The 23,688-nt window shown below is 34.5% G+C and overlaps 2 protein-coding genes across 2 annotated transcripts; both read right to left on the minus strand.

The window, feature by feature from the left end:
- Positions 1–236: 236 nt before the first annotated feature.
- LOC132187815 (putative leucine-rich repeat receptor-like serine/threonine-protein kinase At2g19230) lies at positions 237–5,176 on the minus strand. The gene is made up of 8 exons (XM_059602254.2): positions 5,038–5,176; positions 3,536–4,073; positions 1,602–2,095; positions 1,372–1,504; positions 1,148–1,219; positions 820–891; positions 651–731; positions 237–402 (listed from the first exon to the last, which is right to left on the minus strand). Exons 1-8 carry the CDS (start codon positions 5,174–5,176, stop codon positions 237–239), a joined length of 1,695 nt encoding a protein of 564 aa, XP_059458237.2.
- A 9,477-nt stretch (positions 5,177–14,653) lies between these two features.
- On the minus strand, positions 14,654–21,774 carry LOC132186369 (putative leucine-rich repeat receptor-like serine/threonine-protein kinase At2g19230). The gene is made up of 13 exons (XM_088517153.1): positions 21,645–21,774; positions 19,596–20,130; positions 19,024–19,508; positions 18,436–18,568; positions 17,994–18,065; positions 17,593–17,664; positions 17,425–17,505; positions 17,007–17,161; positions 16,161–16,360; positions 15,936–16,062; positions 15,770–15,832; positions 15,480–15,669; positions 14,654–15,242 (listed from the first exon to the last, which is right to left on the minus strand). The coding sequence occupies exons 1-13, from the start codon at positions 21,772–21,774 to the stop codon at positions 14,828–14,830; spliced, it is 2,658 nt and encodes an 885-aa protein (XP_088373279.1). The 3' UTR covers positions 14,654–14,827.
- Positions 21,775–23,688: the final 1,914 nt, after the last annotated feature.

The raw sequence follows: 23,688 nt of genomic DNA on the forward strand, positions 1-23,688 counted from the left end.
TGCATAGTTTACTTTTACTACTATCGTGTGCTTGGTCAAAATGGCCTCTCATGAGAAGCTATTTTCTTTTTTTGTCCCCCTCAATTTCTATAAAAAAATTTCATAACCTTCTTAAATGCTTTGTGTATCACAAGAAAAATAAGATCAGTTATGATTGGGTGCTATACTTCTTGGAAATAAGTTCACCTCTTTGAATTCTAATGAGAATTACAGAGAAGTAGAAGATAAAGAAAGAACTACCTCCTTCTATTCTTCACTTGACCACCAAAGATGAGCAGAAGCAGAAGGATCAGGACTACTATAGACGATGCAACAACAGGAATAACAAACTTATTTTTCTTCTTTATTCTCTTGCTTGGAGCTGAGTCAGCTGTCTCATAAAGATCTGGATTGTCGCCAACTCTTGCATAAAGTGCATCAAAGTAAGATGCCATAGTAAGATAGATGGTTATTTCATCATGCAATTAGTATTGGAAATATAAAAGAAATTCACACTACATTGAACAAATGAAAATATGCCAGGTACAACAAGGAATTATAAAGGAAAGAGATTGAAAAAAAAAAAAAAAAAGGTCAAAGACAATTGAAATTAGCTTTATTAACCAACTGAAGAAAATGAAACATGGGAAGCAAGAAGATCATAAACTAACCTCACGACAAATTCCCCATCCCTAGCCTTTTGCACAAGAGCCTCAGGAATTGATCCTGTGAGCTTGTTACCACTTAAATCACTGCAGAGATATATAGTGTTAAGCTCATCACCTCAAATTCCTTCCTTAAAGGTCAGGTTCACAATATCTCGATCAAAACTCAACTTACAGGGTGTTCAAATACGTCAGTTGTGCAAAAAATTCTGGAAATGGCCCAGTTAAGTCATTATATGACAAATCCCTGACACAAAAAGAGTTTGTAAGCTTTTGGATAAAGATATTCGTAAATGTTAAGCTAAAAAATTGTTTTGATATTTGTTTACAGCGTGATATTCAATTACAAGAGTACTTGCACATAAAATTTACACTTTCCTAGCTAGTAAAAATTTCCTAATATCAAATCCAACAAATATGCTCGATCTCCAAGCATTAAAACCTTTAGCAGTATAAGATATCCATTTGCCAATATATCTATTTCAATACAAATGAAGACTCACAAGGATTGCAGTGCTTCGAGATTGGAGAATGAAGCTGCAATCTCCCCTGCCAGCTTACTTGAGCTCAAGTTTCTGCATATAAGTTGCAATAAAGACAAAATTATTCTCATGCAATTAGTTGGTCTCACAAATGAGGGGGGGTGCTAAGTGCATGTTTGGAAATTCCATCAAAATGGATTTTTTATTTTTATCTTTCATTTCAAAATATCAAAAAGCATACTCACAGTGATATGATCCTTGGAGAATTGTCATTACTGCAATTCAAACCATCCCATGAGTATTCACTTGGGACACATGGATCCCCTTCCCAGTTTCTAATCACGGTGTACCGTTCCCTGATTTCCATGATACCTTCAACTAATGTTTTTAATGGAAAAATAAAAGAATTTAAAATATGATTTTAGAAATACAAAATCATATAGAATTATGAGATCATAGAAGAAGTCGTACGTACCATCACCTATAGCCGTTGGTTTATTTGGGAGCTCCTGTAACGCAAAAATCTCAAAGGCGTTGAGGATTGGAGGAAACATAGTTGCCCCAGATGCATTGATTGAAAGTTTAATCTGGGTTCCACTAATTGGCGGATCATTCTGGACTCTGGTGAGTGGATGTAGATAATCAAGTTTAACAGATTCTCTCATGTAGATTAGGTTGCTCTCATTGTTCAAAGTGATCGTCAATTCCCTTCGCTGACCCGCTCCGAGCATCTCAATCTCAGCAAAGTGAAAGTAAAAGTAAAATTTGGAAAGAGAATGTGCAGTATTCCAGTATATGTTCAAGGCAGTGTTGGCGTTGGGTGTTTTGGCAGCAGTCCTCAACACCGCGGCCGGTAATTTATATGTGTTATCATTGCCTTGGGAGTAAATGGTCAAATTGGTTGCGATTGGAATCCAACTATCAAATAGCAAAGGCATCCATTGCCGATCATACACATCATCTGGATACCTAATTCAGACAAATGCATTGATCATATTGTGTCAAGACTCAAGAGGCTATTTTGTATTTATCACAAAGAAAGATGCAAAGGCTGCTTCATGTTGATATATATATATGGCAAAATGGGTACCTGACACGACCCGATTACGACCCGCGGGTATCCGTTACACGATTAACCTATACCCAGACACGACTCGTTTAGCTAAATGGGTAATCGGGTTTGATACGATTATGACACGAAAATAGCCGGATAACCCGACACGATCCGTTTTACCCGTTTAAAATAACCGGGTCTAATTGGATAGATATGACCCGACACGACCTGATTACCCTAAACCATAAAATTAAAAAAAATAATAATAAAAAAATAAAATAAAATAAAATTCAAAATTGTAATAATAATACTAATACAATAATATATCAATATAGTCAATGCAAAAAATTGAGTTCAAAGAGATTAAAGGCTCTAATAAAGGATAAGAAAAAAATATATATATTGGCAAGTGACTGTAATTGACAAATTGTACTCCAAAAAAAATTACTAAACTCATAATTTCACCTAAACTTAAAAGTTAAAAGTTAAAACAAGTAAGTTCATTTATTAAAATAGTCCACTTATTATTTAGTCCCACATGTAACAAAAGTGTTAAAAAATTAATTTAAACAATGAAAATCACAGTTTTCTTGTTGGCTTTCTCTTTTATTGGTAATTATGTGTTAACTTATTTCTTGAAGCAGGCTTCCTTGTCCCCAAAGGCTGAAAATGGTAAAGTAAGTCTTAATTTCTTAAAGTCTATACTTATAAAATTAAAAAAAAAAAAAAGAAGTCCGTAAGTCTGTAAGTAAACGTGAGGAGTCAGCAAGGAAGAAAAAAAGAGAAAAAAAAAAAAAAAATCCGGGTCAGGCGGGTCGCAAGGCAGGGAAAAAAAAAAAAATCCGGGTCTGGCGGGTCGACCCGCCAACCTGTACAGTAATCGTGTCTAGCAGGTCGACCCACTAGACACGAAATTTTCGGGTCGTAATCGGGTAGACCCGATTACGACCCGAACCCGATTAACCTAAACCCAATACCTGTTTTTTCGTGTCGTGTTCGTGTCGGATTCGCGGGTCGTGTCAAAATTGTCGGCCCTATTCATCTATAAGTGATGAAGTGATTCTAGAAAAAGTTGTCGTTCAATTGTTAACATCAGGGGAACAGACGAACTCGAATCACTTTGTGCCATCCGTCGACACCATCGTCTCAAAGTTCTGTACATGCTCGTAAATTTTTGTACCAAATGATTTCGGGTTGTGCTTATTACTATCAGAGCGTTTCGGATGGCCGACAGGTTTTGCTCCTAGTTGTGAAAATTTATCTTCATCTAATGTGTACAAAATTTTATAAGCGTGTGCAAAACTTCGAGCGATCTTGACACAAGTATAAGATCCATGATGGTACAACTGATTTACCTGATGATAGGTGATTTAGTTCCAGTTGCCCCGCCAATGTCGTATCGCATTACATTTGATAGAGCGCCGTACTGAGTTTGATAAATGGAATTGTCCAAATGTCGTAGTTCCAATGATGAAATGAAGGGTAGCCCATCGCCAGTCTTCACGAGACACACATCTATGTAATCCGTTGAGGGAGCATAAATAATCTCAGAATAAATTGGACCGGATGAATTCATTGTCGTCCACCAATTGGCGCCAAGATATAGGTCCAATATTGGGGTCTGGTTTTTGCCATCGTAATTTCCATACAGAAATTGAGCTCTAATCATATAATTATTGTTTTTGGCTTGCTCCAGTCTTAGGGTGTAACAATTCCTTGATCCCACCGGAAAACTTCTTAACGTCTTTAACTGCTGTGTGATATAGCCAGACCAGTTAGGGGATATTGTCTGAACTATTCCAGTATTCACAAGTTCCTTATCAGATTTGTAAGGAATGCCGGTTTCCTTGTCAATTGAATCTTCATCATTGCCACAGTCAATACTGATGAAACCTTGAAATTTTTACAAAGGAGGGGATAAAGTATAAATAAGAAATCTATTAAGATTGAAGATTAAATCAATTTGTAAGAAACTAAATTAATATTCATTTAACGGTAAGAAAATATAAGCAAGAGAAAAGATATTTCAATTTTCAATTCAATCGATCATCAAAATGGATCCTATCATTCTTTTAGGTTCCGAAAATCATCCATGATTGGATCTATATTAAATTTCACAACAATTTTTCTTTTGATGTACGACATTAAAGTATCAGTCAAAAACACTCATTTTCAATTTTATTGCGAAGCCTAGTTTTGACAATATTCATTGTTGAAAATGCAGGTTCTATAGTAGTGGTAGAAATTGGACGAGTAAGCACAAGTAAAACAACTGACTAAACAAGTTAATAGACAGTTGATCTTCTGGTGCTTAACAACCATTCGCACCATTCAAAAAAATTTGACAATCTTTGAATGTTGATCTACATTATGCTTATAATGCTGAAGTTTTATTTTCTCTTTTGCATTACCGGTAAAGTTTTACAGATAAAACTTGTTTACCAACCAACAAATATCGTCGATGCAGGTCTAAATTTATACCAAATTCCGATAGGACCACATTTTTTATAGGCCGTATAGGATCACGTTTACTTGTGTACTTAATTTTTTGAGCTGCATTTTAAAGGGCCATGGGTCAAACTAATTTTTAGAGAAAAAATAGAAAGGAAAAAAAAGAAGAACAACAATTAATGAACTACAAATCAGATAAATAATTCCCGTTCTTTAACATTTTTGCCCCTCACATTTCTAATGACCTGTGAATCATACATATTGTGATTTTTCAAGATTACTCCAAACTTTTTTAAAAACTCCAGACAAGAATCCCAATAACATGGAATTAATGCACCAAAGAAAGATTCCAACAAAAAAAGAGTAGGTTCACGAAATTTACAAGATTAATCTATGTAGTAGTTACCTGGAATGTCAGTAGCAAGTTTTCTTTCTGCATGATGATTTTTTGTTGCAGCTAGTTTTGAGTTGGCAAGAATGGCAATGGCAAAGACAAAGAAGAGCCACACTTTCAAAACCAAAGCCAATTCTGGTGCACCATCCATATGGTTGCTAGTGTGCCTACTTCATTCGGAGGAGGATGATCTAGTATTACTTCAAGGAAGTGAGTGCTTAGCAACAATATTTATATATAGTATTAGCACTACCCAAAAATACCTTTTTGACACTAATTAAGAGTAATGATGAAGGAAAAAGGGGGCCTCTAGCTAGTTCTCTCATTCTCCCAGCTCTAACCATAAACCAAATCTTAATTTTAGGAAAATTACACTCAGCGTTTTTGAACCTTTGCCACTACTTCACTTAACTTTTCGTTGAATCCACCGCACGTGATTCAAAATATGATTGGCCCCCCAAAAAAACTTATGCAAATGATAGGCTAAACGCATGTCGTGAAAAGGTGAAAAAACGAGAATTTGAGGTGGAATACATAGGCCGACATCCTACTACCAAACAAAACTTAATTGAGAAGATTTATGGGAATACATGGGATAAAAGATAACTTTTTGCGATTGAAAAACCAAAAAACAAAAGGACAGAACCACCAATCTGATCTGCCCTTTCATAAGCAGCTTGAGATACTGGCACCTCGGACATTCCTTTGGGTCTAAACTTTGGCTCCGTTTGGCTTAGTATTGTAGCAAAATTGATTGATGTAAAAAAAAATAAGAATGTTTAGTATTGAAAAGTGAAAAAATTTTGTTTTATAGTGATTTTTTTACTTGAATAATATGAAAAAGTGATTGATATAATGAAAAAATAAGAACGTTGGCAGTTTAATTTTTTTTTGATAAATAGTCCATGTTTAAATTGCTGGCCGTTGCCAAACACAGCCTTTAATTTGTGTTTATATTGAATGCCAGGTGTACGTAGCTCGATCATTATGCTTTTTGGGTAATAAAATGGTATAACTTGGATAATTGGTGGACAGTATGTATGAAGTCAGTGAAATAGCGGTTGCGGTTAGTGGTTAGTGGCTAAAACCGCTAACTGCAACCGCCTAGGCGATTAGTAATTTTTACTAACCGCCTCCGCTAACCGGGTAGCGGTTAACCGCCCGGTTAGCGGTTAACCGCTTTGGAATAACCGCTTTTTTGGGCTTTTTTTTTTGGACGATTTTGGGCTGGTTTTGGGCTCACTTTAAACATTTTTTTTGCTCATTTTAAACATTTTTTTTCCCCTTTTCATGGCCATTTTAGCATTAAAAATTGCTATATACCAAAATCTTGTTGGCCACCTTCTACAAATCTACACATCATATAATATACAAATAAAATTACAACAAAATCATCACTTCACTTGTAGTCTTATACATAAACTCAAATAAGTTCATAAACTCACAAGCAAGTTCATAAACTCACACATAGAAATAAAATAAAACACAAGCAACCAAAAAAACCAACATGGTTAAACTTGAAGCTTGAGGCCCATTTCAATTAACCAAAAAAAGTTCATAAACTCATGACTTATTGTTATTATATACATATATATATATATAAAAAGCGGTTAGCGGGTAGCGGTTAGCGGATTTTCAAAACCCACTAACCGCTAACCGCAACCGCCTAGGCGGTTAGCAGTTTTTACTAAAAGTGGTTAGGCGGTTAGCGGTTAACGGTTATAGCGGTTAACGGTTAGCAGTTGCGGTTAGGCGGTTTTAAATTTCACCCCTAGAAGTCACGACGGCATGCTACATATGATGTGGACCAACTGATCGCTTAGGGTTATATGCTTCTTCTATGGCGGCTGTACCTCTCACTATCTTGAATTGGATTTGATTTTTCCCGCCACTATACACAATTATTTTATTCACCTTCAGTGCTATATATATTAACCATTCACATATTTTACATATTTTTAATGTAGGAGTCTATCATTTTACTGTAGTCACACATAAATACTAATGACAATGATATTTGACATCAATGTGCTTGGTCTTTTCATGATACATGGCGAATTCATGCAAGTTTACTAGTTAGCAGGCAATGAAATTAATACTTTTGTATTTACGCGAAAGTACAAATGTTGGTTTAGTATAAAACAAAGAATGTGATATTGGTTATAGTGTCATTAAGTATGTTAATTCAGATTATGCTACTAATTTGGATAAGAGAAGATATCTAACAAGGTTTTTTTTTTTTTTTTTTTTTTTTTTTTTTTTTTTTTGTGCTATGCCATGATTCTGTGTCAAGGAAGCAAAGTAATCCTCGTGGAATTAATGGGTATCTAGTCGTTGGGTTCCCTAGGGGCCTAACTTTTGTCATAGTACGGCCCACCCGATGGAACACGTCAGCTTTATCTTGGGCTTGAGGGCCCACTACCAGGAATGATTATTCTTGGGTGCACGAATTGTCCGCCATTTAAAATTTTATATATTTATATTTTTTTTATTAATAATGATGTACGTGTTATTATTTTATTGGTGCTATATGTCTCACTAACGAAATCTGTCAGATGTTTTAACGAAATTTGACTGTAGGGATTAAATTGTTATTTTAACTTCATTACTTTGATGACCTCTTAATTATTTTTTATACTGTAAGGAGTAATTTGTAATTTAGGCCAACCATAAGAACTGATTTTCCATTTATGCCTAATTTCAAAAGTTTTGTGACTTTTGGAATTTTAATTATTTGTTATTATTATTATTATTTTTTGAACAAACGAGTTATCTTCATTGATATAAAATCAATTTGGAGTAAAATGTCCAATCATACAATGCCAAGGATACAAGTTGAAAACTCTAGCCATGACCCCATCAGTACTATGCATGACATAACCAATAGCCTCTAGGGCTATTACAAAATAACACCATATAAATGTTATCATCACAATTAGTATATAGATCTGCAGCAAAACCTAAGAAAACAAACAAATCCAAGACCTGCTGTAGTCAGAGCAACATCAAACTTATCTTATTCAGATGCAAAAACGAAAATATAGAATAAAAAATAGTAAAAAACACCCCACTCCTAGTGGTTGGTATAATGATGTATGAAGGCTGGCAGCTTGAAGAAGGGGTGATTGGTGAGCACGGTGAGCAGTAGCATTAATGGATGGAACTGATGGAGAAAGACAAATATGATTCTGAAGAAAATAGATCTAAAAACCGCATTACATGTAGTAGGATGGCACTGCGTAGAACGTGACAGGCCGGTAAAGAGTCAGGATGGTAGATCTAAGCAAAAGAGGAAAGAAGATAGGGGAAGAGAAAGGAATAGGGGGAGGGGGGAACCCCTCCTCCTCTACCGCCTAGGATTTTTTTTTTTTTTTTAATTTCTCTTTCATGGCTTTTTTAAAAAAAAATTAATTTATATATTATTTATTTATTTATTTTATTTTTTGTTTATAAGTGTTGATTAGAAGACTTTCATATTTTTATTTTGAGAACAAATAAAAAGAAGAAAGCTTTACCAAACAAACGTATTGGCCGAATAAAACTTAAGCAAATGACGTGAAATTTGCTTACATGGGCTGACATCCTGCTACCAAACTAAACTTAATTGAGAAGATTTATTAGAATACATGCATGGGATAAAAGATATGTTTGGCTTTTAGCGATTAAATAATAATAATAATAAATTGACCCGGGATAATTTTACTAAGCATCTTGAGACATCGACATCTCGGACATTCCTTGAGGTCGTCAAAACCTTATGAAACTTGTATTAATTGAATGAGGAGTGTTACATATTCCAAATTTTTTTTCTCAAAACTTAGTTTTCAAATTATGTGTCATTATCTCATGAGATTTATTATTTTGGGAAGTGTTCACCAATTCATGGGATGGTGACACATCATTTGTGAACCAACTTTTAAAAATAAAATTTAGGATGTACAACATTTATCTAATTGAATGCTATTTAGGTAAGTGTTTTCTGGTCGAAGTTAACTGTATTGGGGGTTATATATGCTATTTAGGTAAGTGTTTATGTAACGCCCCGATATTTGAACTAGCAAATATCGAAGTCGTGACGCTGCAACTTTAGAAAATACAATCTTACAGCGGAGTATGTATATTTTTTTCTTTTTCTATAACGTAGGAATAACTTACACAACGCAGTTGAGCTGACTGAAATACCTCGAGGTGATATATTATTAAATAAAATAGAAACATGGTTTTCATTACAACATATGTATACATTAGGTGTACCAAATATATGCCACAGACGGCACCTAAATTAACATAGTAATATCTATTAAGTTTACACACATCACCATACATAATAAAAACGATTAACATAAATGAGACTTGCTCCATAGAGTAAGCATAAATCCTGCAGCAGATGGTCTATCAACCATCAAAACCAGTAAAAGGACCATCGTCCTCACTTTCTATCCCTGCATCAAGATCTATGTAAAGATGACGTTATCATATTTACATAGGCAAACAAGTGAGTAATCTATTTTCCTAGATATAAAGACTAAAAAGACTAGTTTGAACAAATAAGATTAAAGACTAAAATATATAATAATGAATGAGTTGTGAATGCAGCGTAATGACAGATTAGTTTGTGTTTTATGATGATCTTTCTTCAGACCTCTTCTCATGAGCTCTCAGCCCGCTTACGTCCGTTATGTCCCTCACACTTTAGAGGTTTACCTGTTTGGTGCTGGCAACTACACCGCCCCAGCTTAGTTATATATTAGGCCTGTTGGACGGTTATATACCCCCATCCACTGAGATACCGACAGTTCCTCGCGGCAATCCACCCAGCTTGTTCTTAAGGTGGCTATCTTATCAGCCCATTTTATTAGACACATTATGTAGCAGTTGTATTGCAAAATTATATCAATAAGACAAAATAAGAATTCCTATAACAATAAAACAAAGCTAGTACTCAGTAAGTATATCCATACTTACTCTCCTTAGTGTAGTATTCTGCTCCACTTCTGCATATAATACATACATACAAACAATACTTAGTTCATTCTCCAATAATATCATTGTTTAAAGACTCTCATCTTTTTATATTTATTTATTATCCGTCACTTCATCTTTACTTACTCATTTTATTATATTAATCTAAGATAGTTACTTATAACTAGCTTTATGCCTGAATTCATTTTTGGTGATGAGGCTAATGGCCAGTATCACTAAATACAAACTAGTATTATAAATAATATATATAAAACATGACTCATATTTTGGAGATGAGACCAATGGTCCGTACCTACTAAAGTATGAATCAAAATTTAAATGACAATAAAAGAAATGACTGAATGTAAATACCGAATTCATATTCTGGGGATGACCGCCAAAAATATGAATTAAAATTTAAATGACATAAAAGAAATAACTGAATGTAAATAATGCATATTTCGGGGATGATGGTCCTTACCGCCAGAAATATGAACAGAAATTTAAATGACATAAAAGAAATAACTGAATGTAAATAATGCATATTTCAGGGATGACATCAAATGGTCCTTACCGCCAGAAATATGAACAGAAATTTAAATGACATAAAAGAAATAACTTAATGTAAATAATGCATATTTCGGGGATGACATCAAATGGTCCTTACCGCCAGAAATATGAACAGAAATTTAAATGACATAAAAGAAATGACTGAATGTAAATACTGTAAAGTAAATAATATATAGATAATATTATAAGTCCTTAATTGATTTTGTCCGCTAACTCTTTATTATTAATTCACTTGTTCCATTACTTTATTTTACATTATACGCTTATTGGGTCTTTAAACAATTAAATGAGGACAAGTAATAAAAGCAATAAATCATGATATTTATACAAGAAACACTTACCCAATAATCCTTTAGAAGTAAAACTCCACCAAATCTTCTCTAGGTAGCTAGTTTTAGAAAAACGCTTGAACACTACAAGAAAGATCTAGGCTATATGGTATTTGACTAGAACTAAGAAATAAAATGAAAGGAGGAGCAAACAATTTTACTTGTTCTAAGATTGTAAAAACTTAAGTGAAAGTGACTATAGCTTAGGCTCTATTTATAAGAGAATGAATGGTTATGATTTATTTTTAAACCTTTGATCTAAGGGTTGAGATGGATTTAACCAAAAGAATGAACCTAGTCCATATTTCATGCTCTATACCAAATAGTATTTTCGTCCAAAATGAGGGCAGTGTATTCCGATCCATTTTTCAATGTCCAAAACTACTCCGATTGACATAAAATTTTGAGAGTAGATAGAGGACTCCGAGACAAACATTTTATATTTTTGGTTCGACTTCATCCGAGTTCGTTTGAGTCTATTTTTGGCCTATACAAAGTTTCCAATTCAACTTAGGCTTTAACTATTTGCATTCCCACTTGGCCACTTGTCTTATTAAATCATTATAATCATGAATATTTACTATAATCATCATTACTAGAAGACTTTAAGCTTTCAACAAAGGTGGCTAGCCTTTGTATTTTTCTTTAGCAGTTTTAATCTCATTTAGACAGTATGAAAATTAAGACACTGCTTTTTAGGCTAAAAAACTGAAAAGCTTCAAATTAATTTATGACTTCGCTAAACACCAATATAAATAATTTATTCACTAGATTGGGTTTGATTATGCCCATAAACATATTAGTGAAGCTAAATTTTTAGAATTGAAGTAATATACATAAGAGGTCAAATATCAATGTAATATACCTTTAACACTAAATAGTTATTTAATATCATTAATCCACATATCATTGTTCTAATTTATCAATTATATTTTTAATCTATTTAATATTATTTAAATAAGAGTTTTGAAATCTAGGTCGTTACAGTTTATAAGTGTTTTATCTCTCTGGTAGAAGAACCCAACAAAAGCTGAAGTGCATGTTAATTTTCTTTCTCTTCCATTCGGATCAAGAATGGATCCGAATGGGAAAAATTCGCCCTTGTAACCTCTTTTTTCCTTTCAATTAGGGAAAAAAAAAAAGTAATAAAATGTATAATATCCATGCTTAGGGTATATATTCTTCTACGGCCACTCTACCTCTCACCATCTTTGAATTAGATTTTGCCACTTTACGCAATCATTTTATTCACCTTCAACTTGTTAATTATCATGCAGCTCTGTCCATCTAGTTGATCTTGACATATATATATGTAGGTGACTTTAGGGTGGATACTTTGGCCAGTAGAACAAAGACTTCTTTGGATGGACTTTGTAGAGCATGGGACTTACCAAAGGGTTAACCTAAGCAAGCTAGGGGATGTTACAAGGGTGGCCGCTCCTAGTCGGGGTTGCCACACAACTAGGGTTGTACATACGGATGCAGATGCGGTTATTAACAATAATTGCATTTGTACGAATTATGCGATTATCACTTTTAAGTAATTACATCCGCATCCGCATCTGCATCATAGGATTACTAAGCACTATGCTTGCAGTTATTAACTGCTATATGCATATTAAGTAATGGACCTTTTGGACCTATTTTAATTTTTTGGACCTTCTTTTGGTCTCTATTAAGGCATATTTTAAATAGTTTTAAAAATGTTTTTGAGCAATTTCTAGTGTTTTTTTAAGCCATCTTTTGGGCTTATTTTAATCTTGTGGACATTGATTTGGTCTCTATTAGGGCCTATTTTAAATAGTTTTAAAAATGTTTTGGGCCAATTTTTAGTGTTTTGAGCATGTTTTAGTGTTTTTTTTAAGCCCTAGTGTTTTAGATGAAATTCATATTTCAATTCCACACTTTTGCTTACAATTAACAAAGAAAATACAAACATCACATGATGAGTTTAACCATAAAATACAAACATACAAATTACAAAGTGCGGTTGGTGAATTTGTTATATATATAATATAAGGGTATGCAGATGTAATTATATGTGCATACCTTAAAATTGCTATCTGCATCCGCTTATGAAGTCAGTATCGGTTAGTTGTGGTTATTAACTGCACGCATGTAAAATTCTACACACATCCACCCTTTCTCTAATTAGGCTCGCCATATGGCTGCACTAATTTTTTGTTTAAATGAGTTAGCTTTTATCCCTCTAAAAGTTAACCACCTACGTGTTTTTATCAAATTATTTCTATAGCAAGGTGAGAATAGAATTTGAAAAGTGTTTTTTGTTTGATTATTTTTTTAACGCATTTGTTTAGAGTGTTTGAATACACATAAACAAACATAGCTATTTTATTTGTGAATTAGAACTAATGTACTAGTCATTCTAGTGCACTTTTAATACATACTCAATTCCACTCATCATTAAATAACAATGCTTTCTATTTTTATTTTTTTATTTTAAAAAAAAAATCATTAAAGTACATTTAGAACACGTATTTTTCATTGTATAGTTTACTTCTTCAATAGAAAGCTAAAGAAGTACATAATAACACAAACTCATACTTAGGATCCTTTTACTTCGACGTAAAATAGTTTCCGTCGAAAAATATTTTCAGGTAAGTTAATTTCCTTGAAAATGTTTTTTGCCAAAAACATTTTACGGCGTTTACCGAGAGCATGGAAAATCAAAATTTTGTTTAATTTCCTTGAAAATGTTTTTTGTCAAAAACATTTTACGGCGTTTACTGAGCGCATGGAAAATCAAAATTTTGTTTATATATATTAAACTCTAAATTACGAAAATGTCCTGACCAAGTCTTTGAGAACCGAGTCTCGCAAGGACCCCACTATGACTCATCCGAGACCCACTTGAACCTCGCTTAGACCCTATCAAGACCCTTTCGGGATCAGCTTGAGACCCTGGCAGGACCCATCCAAGACCCGATAGGGACATTTTCGTAATTTAGTGTTTAATATGATTTTGCTTACACACCAAATACAGGAAAATGTTTTCTGTTGAAAATGTTTTTCGACGACTAGGACCCAGCTGATTTTCCGTACATGCCAAATACCGAAAAATGTTTTCTAAGAAATCATTTTTAAGGAAATGTTTTTCGCCAAAAATATTTTCTGACGAGTCCCAAGTAGGTCCTGGGCGAGTCCTGGTCAAGTCTTGATGGGGTCCCGGGCGGGTCTCAATCAAGTCGTAGGCGGGTCTCGGGCGAGTCCCAGTCAGGTATCGGCGGGGTCCCGGGCGAGTCCCAGTCAAGTCCGAGGCGAGTTTCGGGCAGGTCCCGGCAGGGTCCCGGGCAGGTCCTGGGTGGGTCTCGAGCAGGTATGGTCGGGTACCGGTTAGGTCCCTGCGGGGTCCCAGGCGGGTCCCGGGCAAGTCCTGGACAGGTCTCGGGCAAGTCTCGGGCGGGTCTCAGTCAAGTCCTGGGCAGGTCCCGGGCAAGTCCTTGACGGGTCTTGGGTAGGTCTAGGCCGGTCCCGTTCAGGTCCGGTCGGGTTCCTAGCAGGTCCTGGTGGGGTCCTGAGCAGGTCCTGGGAGAGTCTCGGTCAAGTCCCGGGCAAGTACCAACGAGGTCTTGGGCTGGTCTTGATAGGATCCGTCGATTTGAGAATGAGATGCTTAAAGTCAGAAAATATTGGCTTACGGTTTTTAAAACCGTAAACCTTTTTCAGAAAATTAAAGAAGAATTTTTGGACAAAAAAAAAATATTTTCTGTTGACCACTATTTTATATCGCAGTAAATACCGTAAAATGCAAAAATTATTTTTTGGAAACCATTTTACATCGAAGTAAACAGATCCTTAGCAGAAACAGAAATCCAAACATGAAATGAGCATGTAATAAGTTTTTGAAAAAGATTGATATAGTACAAACTAACTTTGTCATATTGCATAGAAGCAATTCTTGACAACAATTTGTTTGATAACTATCTAGCATGGGGACCAATTTCTGATTCAAGCTCTGAAGGGGTTCTTTTGAGAAGAATTCTTGAAGTTTTGCCTTTATTTGCAATCGTTCGACTTCTTTCCTGAGCCAAACATTCCTTTAGTTCTGCCAATACGTTGCTCATGTCTGGCCTTTGGATTGCAACTGGTGCTATGCATGACATGGCTATCTCCATTGCTTTCCAGGCAGAATTGGTGTTGAATTCTCCATCTAACCTTGGATCTACAATGTTTTGAATATCCCCCCTTTCAATCAGAGGATTAATCCAATCAAATATGTGATTGTTTTTCACAGGGCCTCTTATTATTGCAGGTTGGCCAGTGATCAGCTCTAACAAAATTATCCCAAAACTATAGACATCGCTTTTTGTATTGTAGTTTCCAGATGCTTGAAATCTGTATATAAAACAAAAGTGATTAGATCGATATAAGAAGCCCAAAGGTTGATTTAATGCATAAATATTACTTCCATTATATCCTAGTTGTGCTGAGTGAATGAATAGTCGATAGAAGCTTAAGTAGTAATATCTGTTGGAATCCTGATGCCTTAAAAAAATATGCCTTAAAGCTTAAGCTTAAATGCATTCTAACTAAGAAAAGAAGTAATTTGCATCAGTGTGCCTAAACACTTACTCAGGATCGAGGTACCCTAATGTGCCAGCTGGACGGGTTGACACATGAGAGTCACTTTCATTCACAAAAGCTCTCGACAGCCCAAAATCAGCTATCTTCGCTTGCATGTGTTCATTTAATAAAATGTTGGAAGTTTTTATATCTCTATGGATTATAGGTGGCTTACAACCATTATGTAGATACTCCAACCCTGCAAATCCACCAGTAATTGTTACCTTATTATTCAAGCACAATAATAAGATCCAAAGACATCGGAGATAAATAATCATTTAGTTGATTTGTTTGCAAACCATGTGCTGCATCCACTGCGATATAAAGTCTCTCATTCCATTTTAAGACGCATTTGTTGGTAACTGCAAAAAAAGAAAAAAAGAAAAAAAAGAAATCAAGTTATCTCTTTCAGTTTGCAATATGAAGTCTCTCATTCCGTTTTGAAGACCCTTTGATGGTAAATACCTGATAATTGCTGTTGCAGATTGCCATTAGCCATGTACTCATATATGAGCGCTTTGCTTTCACCCTCATCACAGTATCCAACAAGAGAAACCAAGTTTCTATGATAAACTACCATTAAGAGTTGTGCCTGCATTTCAAAGTGGCGCTCCATTCTCATTAGGAGCAATTGAAACATAATTTTTGAAACCTTGAAGTAATTGAAGTGGCTACACTATTCTATCTAACCTCCGCTTGAAATTCCTTATACCCTTGGTTTGATGAAGGAGAGAGCAACTTAACAGCAACTTGAGTATCATCTTTCAGTGTGCCAAGGTACACGCTTCCAAATCCTCCTCTTCCAATGATGGTTTTGAAGTTATTAGTTATACTCACAACTTCAGAGTAGCTATAGCGTCGATTCTTTGATTTGATGTTCGATTTGGAAACTATAGGTACAATAAAGAAGATCATCAGGTACAACATCCACAAGTCTACTATAAAAAGGTTCAACGTTTGCATGTTAATATATATAGTTCATATTCTGAAACTTGCATGTTTGTATCATCAAATATATTTCAAGTCGCATGCTATTGTTATTGGGATTAAATCCAAAGTACATTGATCCTAAATTGGGATCCGGCTTATACGTGCCACCAAGCGATGTATAGTGATGAGTTAGCCATGTCTTAGATGTCTAGGTAAGGTATTTCCATTATCAGTGGGTAATGCTAGCTAGAGGACTTACTAGATTTTATGCTTTCAATGTGTTGCATTTAAGGATATGTTTTCTGATTTTTCTAAGGCCAACATTGGCTACAGATTGTATATATAAGTGGTCTCCCATGTTCGCATGATTTCTCACTTTGAAATCCGTGAATTGAAAAACGATTCCAAATATACATGGACTAGTAATTTCATAGTTATTTTACTATTTTCTTCTTTGAAAAATTAGGTACTCACAGGTACAGTCATGTAATATAGTAGTATATTGGAGTTTGGTGTAGTTATGACCATATCTCTTGTGAAGGAAGCTAACCTCTATGAGTTGTAATGAGAATTATAGAAGTAGAAGATAGAGAAAGAACTATGTACCTCCTTGTCTTTTCCTTCTATATATAGCCATAGCACTAAAGATGAACAGAAAAATCAGGACTGCTATAGACGATGCAACAATAGGAATAACAAACTCATTTTTCTTCTTTCTCTTGCATGGAGCTAATAGACACAGATCTGGATTGTCGCCGACTCTTGCATAAAGTACATCAAGGTAAGATGCCATAGTAAGTAAGTTGTTAAAAGATAGATAATTTTGTCCTATTGCAATCAGAATAACTACTAGAAATACAAAGGAAATATACACTACATTAAACAAATGAAGATATGTTTTTTCTAGTATTTTTCGTGTACAACAAGAAATTATAAAGGGAAAATAAAAGTCAAGAAAAATTTAAATTTTCTTTATTAAGTTGCTAAAGAAAATGAAATATTGGAGGCAGGAAGATAAGCTTACCTTAGGACAAATTTTCCATCGGTAGACTTTTGTACAAGAGCCTCAGGAACTGAACCTTTGAGCTTGTTACCACTTAAATCACTGCAAATATAGTGTTAATTAAGTATATCAATCCAATTTCCTTTCCCTAAGGTCAAGTTCACAATACCTCAAAACTCAACAACTTACAGGGTATTCAAATACGGCAGTTGTGCCAAAGCATCTGGAAATGGCCCAGTTAAATCATTATATGACAAATCTCTGAAAGAGAAAGAGTTAGCAAGCTTTGGGATAAAGATATTCGTAGATATTAAGCTAAAAAATTGTATTATGTTCTTTACAGCGTGATATTCAATGACAAAAGTTGCATATAAATATAACACTTTCCAAGGAAAACGTTCCTGATATCAAATCCAACAAATACACTCTCCAGGCATTAAACCTTCAGCATTACTCTCAGATATTCATCTGCCAATTAGTAATATCAAGATGGCAGATGGTGTTGCTGGATTTTTCGATGTCTATCTAGCACTAGCGTATTGTAACTGAACGCCAAATAGCTGGCAATCACAATTCAAATCAAGACTCACAAGGATTGCAGTGCTTTGAGATTTACGAATGATGTTGCAATCTCCCCTGCCAATTTGCTTGAGCTCAAGTTTCTGCTTATAAATATGGAAGAAGGAAAAGTTATTGCTATCGTTCTAAAGATAACTTGCAATAAAAATAAAATTATTCTCATACAACCCCGCAAATGAGGGGAGGTGCTAAGTGTTTAGAAATTTCATCAAAATGAAAATTCTTTTTCTTTCTAGTTCAAAATATATCAGAAAGCATGGCAATTAAAAATATTTTAGTTTGCTTTCATTGCATACGAAAGGAGTCTCTTCCATTGTGCCATCTCTAAGAATTAATTATGCATGCATTACATTTTCATATCAGTTAATATGAAGGAAACAAGTTTTCATTGAGTGAAATTTCACAGATGCATGCGTCTAACAAGTTTATAAGATGTTATGAAAGCACACTCACACTGAGACGATCCTTGGAGGATTGTCTTTACTGCAGTTCAAACCATCCCATGAGTACTCGCTTGGGACACATGGATCGCCTTGCCAGTTTCTACTCACATTGTACAGTTCCTTGATTTCCTTGATAGCTTCAACTAATGTTTTTAATGGAAGAACAAATTATTTCATAGGGATGTTGATCAAACACTAGGGAGAATTCAAAATACAAAATCATATAGAAATAAGGAAAAGTGATGATTAGAAATTACCTATGATGATGAATTACTTGGATGCATCATGTCTGATATAATAACTAAGCTAGTAACAATGAGACTCATGATACCATGCAATTTCATCAAATATGGCAAAGAATTTTTTTTTTTTTTTTTTTGTAGTTATTAATGATGGACATAGATTTACAAATATTTTGTAAACTATACCATCACTAAAAAGGTTTCATTATTTTATATTTTGGACACAATGAAATTAAGGTTAATTTGGTAAAATCAACACCAATCTAGAAGTACGTGTTATTCCGCATAAGTTAAGAGGCAAACTGAGCATAGCGTAAGCTTTACAGAAGGAAAATAGAAAAGAGAAGAAAGCGTACCATCAGCTATGGCCGTTGGTTTATTTGGGAGCTCCTTTAACACAAAAACCTCAACGGCGTTGAGGATCGGAGGAAACATTGTTCCATTATTTGTCGCATTTATTGAAAAGTGAACCCGTCTTCCACTAATCGGCGGATCACCCTGGACTATGGTGAGTGGCTTCAGATAATCAAGTTTAACAGATTCTGCCAGGTTGCGCTCACCGTTCAAATTGATGGTCAATTCCCTTTGCTGGCCGGCTCCAAGGTTCTGAATCTCAGCAAAGTGAAAGTAAACATAACATTTAGAAAGAGAATCTGGAGGAGAGAAGTATAAGCTCAAGGGAATGCTAGCGTTGGTTTTGGCAGCCGTCCTCAACACCTTTGCCGGTAATTTATATGCGTTATCATTGCCTTGGGTGTAAATGGTCGAGTCAGTGGCGATTGGATCCCAACCATCAAATAGCAAAGGCTTCCAGTAGCGATCATACACATCGTCTGGATACCTATTAGGGAGAAATGCATGGCTTCATATTATAAATATCTATACAAGAAACTAGCTAGAAACTTTAATTAACTGATTTAATAATTACCTGATACTTGATTCAGTTTTGTTCCTCCCAACGTCGTATCGCCTTATGTTTTCGAGAGCGCCGTCGTGAGTTTGATAAATGGAATTGTCCAAACGTCGTAGTTCCAATGCTGAAATGAAGGGTACCCCACTGCCAGTCTTCACGAGACACACATCTATGTCATCCGTCGAGGGAGCATAAATAATCTCAGAATAAATTGGATCGGATGAATTCACTGTAGTCCACAAATTAGGGCCGAGATAAAGGTCAAATACTGGGACAATGTTTTTGCCATCGTAATTTCCATACGAGAACGTAGCTCTCACCAAATAATTATTATTTTTGCCTTGCTCCGGTCTTAGGGTGTAACAATTCTTTGTTCCCACAGGAAAACTTCTCAACGTCTTTAGCAACCGGCCGTCAATATTTCCAGCCAATTCAGGGGATACAGTCTCAACTATTCCAGTATTTACAAGTTCTTTATCTGACTTATAAGGAATCTGGGTTTCCTCATCAATGTAATCCTCGTCGCTCCCACAGTCAATGCTAATGAAACCTTGAATTTTTTACAAAGAAGAAATGAGGTAATTAATTCAAAACGCCCCATATATGTTTATGATATATAAGCACCTAATTAATTTCTTTGCTTAATTATATGTTTCGCTCATAACACTATATATGGCACCAAAATTCCTCCAACACAAAGTTGCCGACAGCGTTAAACCAAAGTTGTTGATTTAACACTGCTTATGATCTTTTTGTCAATCTGTGAAATCACATGCTAACAAAAACTACGTCCATTTGGTTTGTTCTCGTTTTATACAAAAAAAAAAAAAAAAAAAAAAAAAAAAAAGTGTCACATTAATGCCAATAATAACAATTCAGATCTAATTCGAATCTCCTCACCCCCATGGGCTCCTTTCCTTGTGTTTACAAATCAAAAAAAAAAAAAAAGAAAAAAAAAAAGGAAGGCCCATGGCCAAGACATGGGTCTCGTTATAACCATGCATGGTCAATAAAGTTTTATTATTATTTTTTATTTAACGGCATAGTCGTATTTTCATCACATCTCAACCAGTTATAACAGTCCCTTTTTAACAAAATGGGATACCAGAAACTAAGGGCAGAACTAGAATATTGAGTTTGGGGTACAACTTTTAAAAAAGAAAATTTGGAGGGGTCAAAAGCTAATTTTTAAAAGTCTTTTTTTTTTTTTTTTTTTTTGTGGGGGACCACCCCTTGGCATGGGGGGGCTGAGGACCCCCCAAGGGCAGGGGTGGTTTCGCCCCTGCCTGAAACGCGCCCCCCCCCCCCCCCCAATTACACAAAAAATGTCAACGTTTTTCTTACAGTCAGCAAAAAATAAAAAATGAACATAATTTTTTATTAATAAGACCAAAATACCCCTATAAATTTAAAATGATCAAATGAATTGGGTGGCTTACAAGCGACCCGGAACCACCCTCTCCCCAAATTGATTTGGGGTGGTTCATTTTTTAATTTTTTTATTACTATTTTATTGTTTTGGTTTTAATTCATTTTTCTTTATTTTTTTCTAATTAGTTTATGGTTTTCGTTTTAAAGAAATTATGAATATTAAAGGAATTGAAGAATGATAGAAAAGTAGCATGCGATCAGTTTTCATTTAAATAGACAGCAATCTTTAATAAAGTAGTTTAAATGCAAAAAATTGGTAGTAAAATAGACTTTTCAAAGTTTAATACATAAAATTGAGAGTTTTTAAATGTTAAAAGTGATTGTAATCACGATGAAAATTGATAGGATCAAGTAAAGTAAGTTTGTTTAAGAAGAGCATCTTTATCAAAGTAATACAGCTACTAAAAGAAGAACAAAGGTGAAAAAAAAAAAAAAAAAAAAAAAAAAAAAACAAAAGAACAAAATAAGAAGATGAAGAAGAAAAGCTGCAGAAAGCAAGGGTCTCCATGAATTCTCGCATCAATTGTAATACTCCAGGCAACCATGCTAATAATTTGGCATGCACCAAACAAAGATTATAAAAAACAAAAAGAGTAGGTTGAGGAAATGTTCAAGATGAATCGATGTATTTACCTGGAATATTGTCAGCAGCAAGTTGTCTTCGAGCATGCTGATATTTTCCTGCAGCTAGTTTTGAGTTGCCAAGAATAGCAATGGCAAAGACAAAGAAGAGCCACGCTTTCAAATCCATGTTGGTCTTCATTCCTTAACAAATTTTAGTTGAGCTAGCTACAATATTTATAGAATTAGTAGTGCCCCAAAAATACGTTTGGCCTATAGCAAACGACTTGTACTAGCTCACATTGACTTAGAAAGAGTAATGATGAAGCAAAAAGGACCTTAATTTCAAAATGTTGGATTTTCGGTTTATTTCAAATAGTAAATGATTCGATAAATGACATACTCATCACCACAATCATTTGGTTATAAAATAAGAAAAATAAGTATATTCTGAGTTAATTTATGTTTTTGAAGCCTTCTAGAATTGGAAAATACCCAGAAAAACAATAGTCCTTTGAGCACGGTAACATGCATGAATCTCGAAAATGTAGGGCAAGTTCGTGAACAGACCTTTGACTATTGACTTATACTTTTAAGCCATACAATTGAGTCAACACGACATGTAACACGTTTAAAGTCTTGTTGTACAACGATAGTCTATATATAATTATAAGTTGACGGGGTCATTGTCTCTTGTCAATTAGTACTGTCCGTTGCAACACGTTTTATTTATTAATATTATATTTTTTTAAAATTAAATTATTGTCATTTTATCATATTGGTATTTATCACTTTTATAATATTCTTAATTTTTTTATTCATTACTATCATAAGCGATAAATGTTAATTAAGTTATGAATATGATCACTATTGATGCGGAAATTAAATTCATACTCATTATTTTATAGATAGTTATTAGGATTTCATTAATTATAAGATATAGTAAACTGTAGAAAATTTTGATCCCACGATAGGTGTTAATTCTAGCCCATTCGGAACTAGAAATAAGTATATGTTGAGATTAGATGAGATGCAGGGTTAATCTCCCTCCTAATTGATTCCTTAATTTATATATTGTTTAACCGCATGGATCATCAAGATAATGAATGGGAAAAAGCAGGGTAAATAACGAAAAATCAAAATCTTGACAAAACCATATCATATTTTATAATAAACTTCTATTGACTAATAGAAATTACAAATGTTCTTACAAATGACTTTGACTAATAGGGAAGCTTTTTCCTAAATTCTACCCTGCTTTTAGATTTTTGGCTACAGAGTAATTAACAAAGATCCCCCTCCCTTAATCTTTACCTTTTCATCTAAAAAATAATAATAATCATACTTTTCTTCTGGCCAATAAAAAGGATGGGTGGTGGTGTCGTGGCAAGGGATCATGAGGGTCACGTAATCGGCGCAAGGAGTCTTACGAGACCGGGTACACTCGACCCAACATCTGCTGAGGTAGTAGGAGCCTTTCATGCCGCGAGTTTCTGTCAAGAGTTAGGTATCCAAGACATAGTCCTGGAGGGAGATGCCCTACTGGTGGTGAAAGAGGTGTCAAATATGGAGATCAGCCGGACTCGGTTAGGTCATATTCTGGTTTACATACCCTCTTCAATCACTACGTAGATGGCAATGTGTTTATGTTAGTAGAGGTGCTAATGCAGCAGCTCATAAGCTTGCTAACGTGGCAAAACAGTAAGTCATAGATAAGGTTTGGATGGAGGAATCTCCATAATGTACCTATGATATTATTTTGAGGGAGCAATTTACTCTATCTCTTTGATTGATATATAAAGTTCATTTATTCTCAAAAAATAAAAATAAAAAACCTAACCCCATCCATGCGTCTACTTCATTACCTTAATCTTGTTACACATAATTACGTGAAGTTGTTTTTAACAAATTGTAGTATTAGGCAGTTAATTTATTTTTACTTCCTAGCTAAATTAAACCAATTAGAGCGACGCATGAAAGATTTATGTGAGATTTGCTTTTCTTAAACATTTTAAAATTAATTAAATTAAATATTTTCTATATATTTTATATTATACAAATTTTGAGGAGGCCAAATATCATCTTAGTGTTAAATCGTCACTTGTCTCAAAAGCTT

This window comes from Corylus avellana, chromosome 6, assembly GCF_965113065.1.
Source record: "Corylus avellana chromosome 6, dhCorAvel1.hap1.2, whole genome shotgun sequence".
In the NCBI taxonomy this organism is placed as follows: Eukaryota; Viridiplantae; Streptophyta; class Magnoliopsida; order Fagales; family Betulaceae; genus Corylus; species Corylus avellana.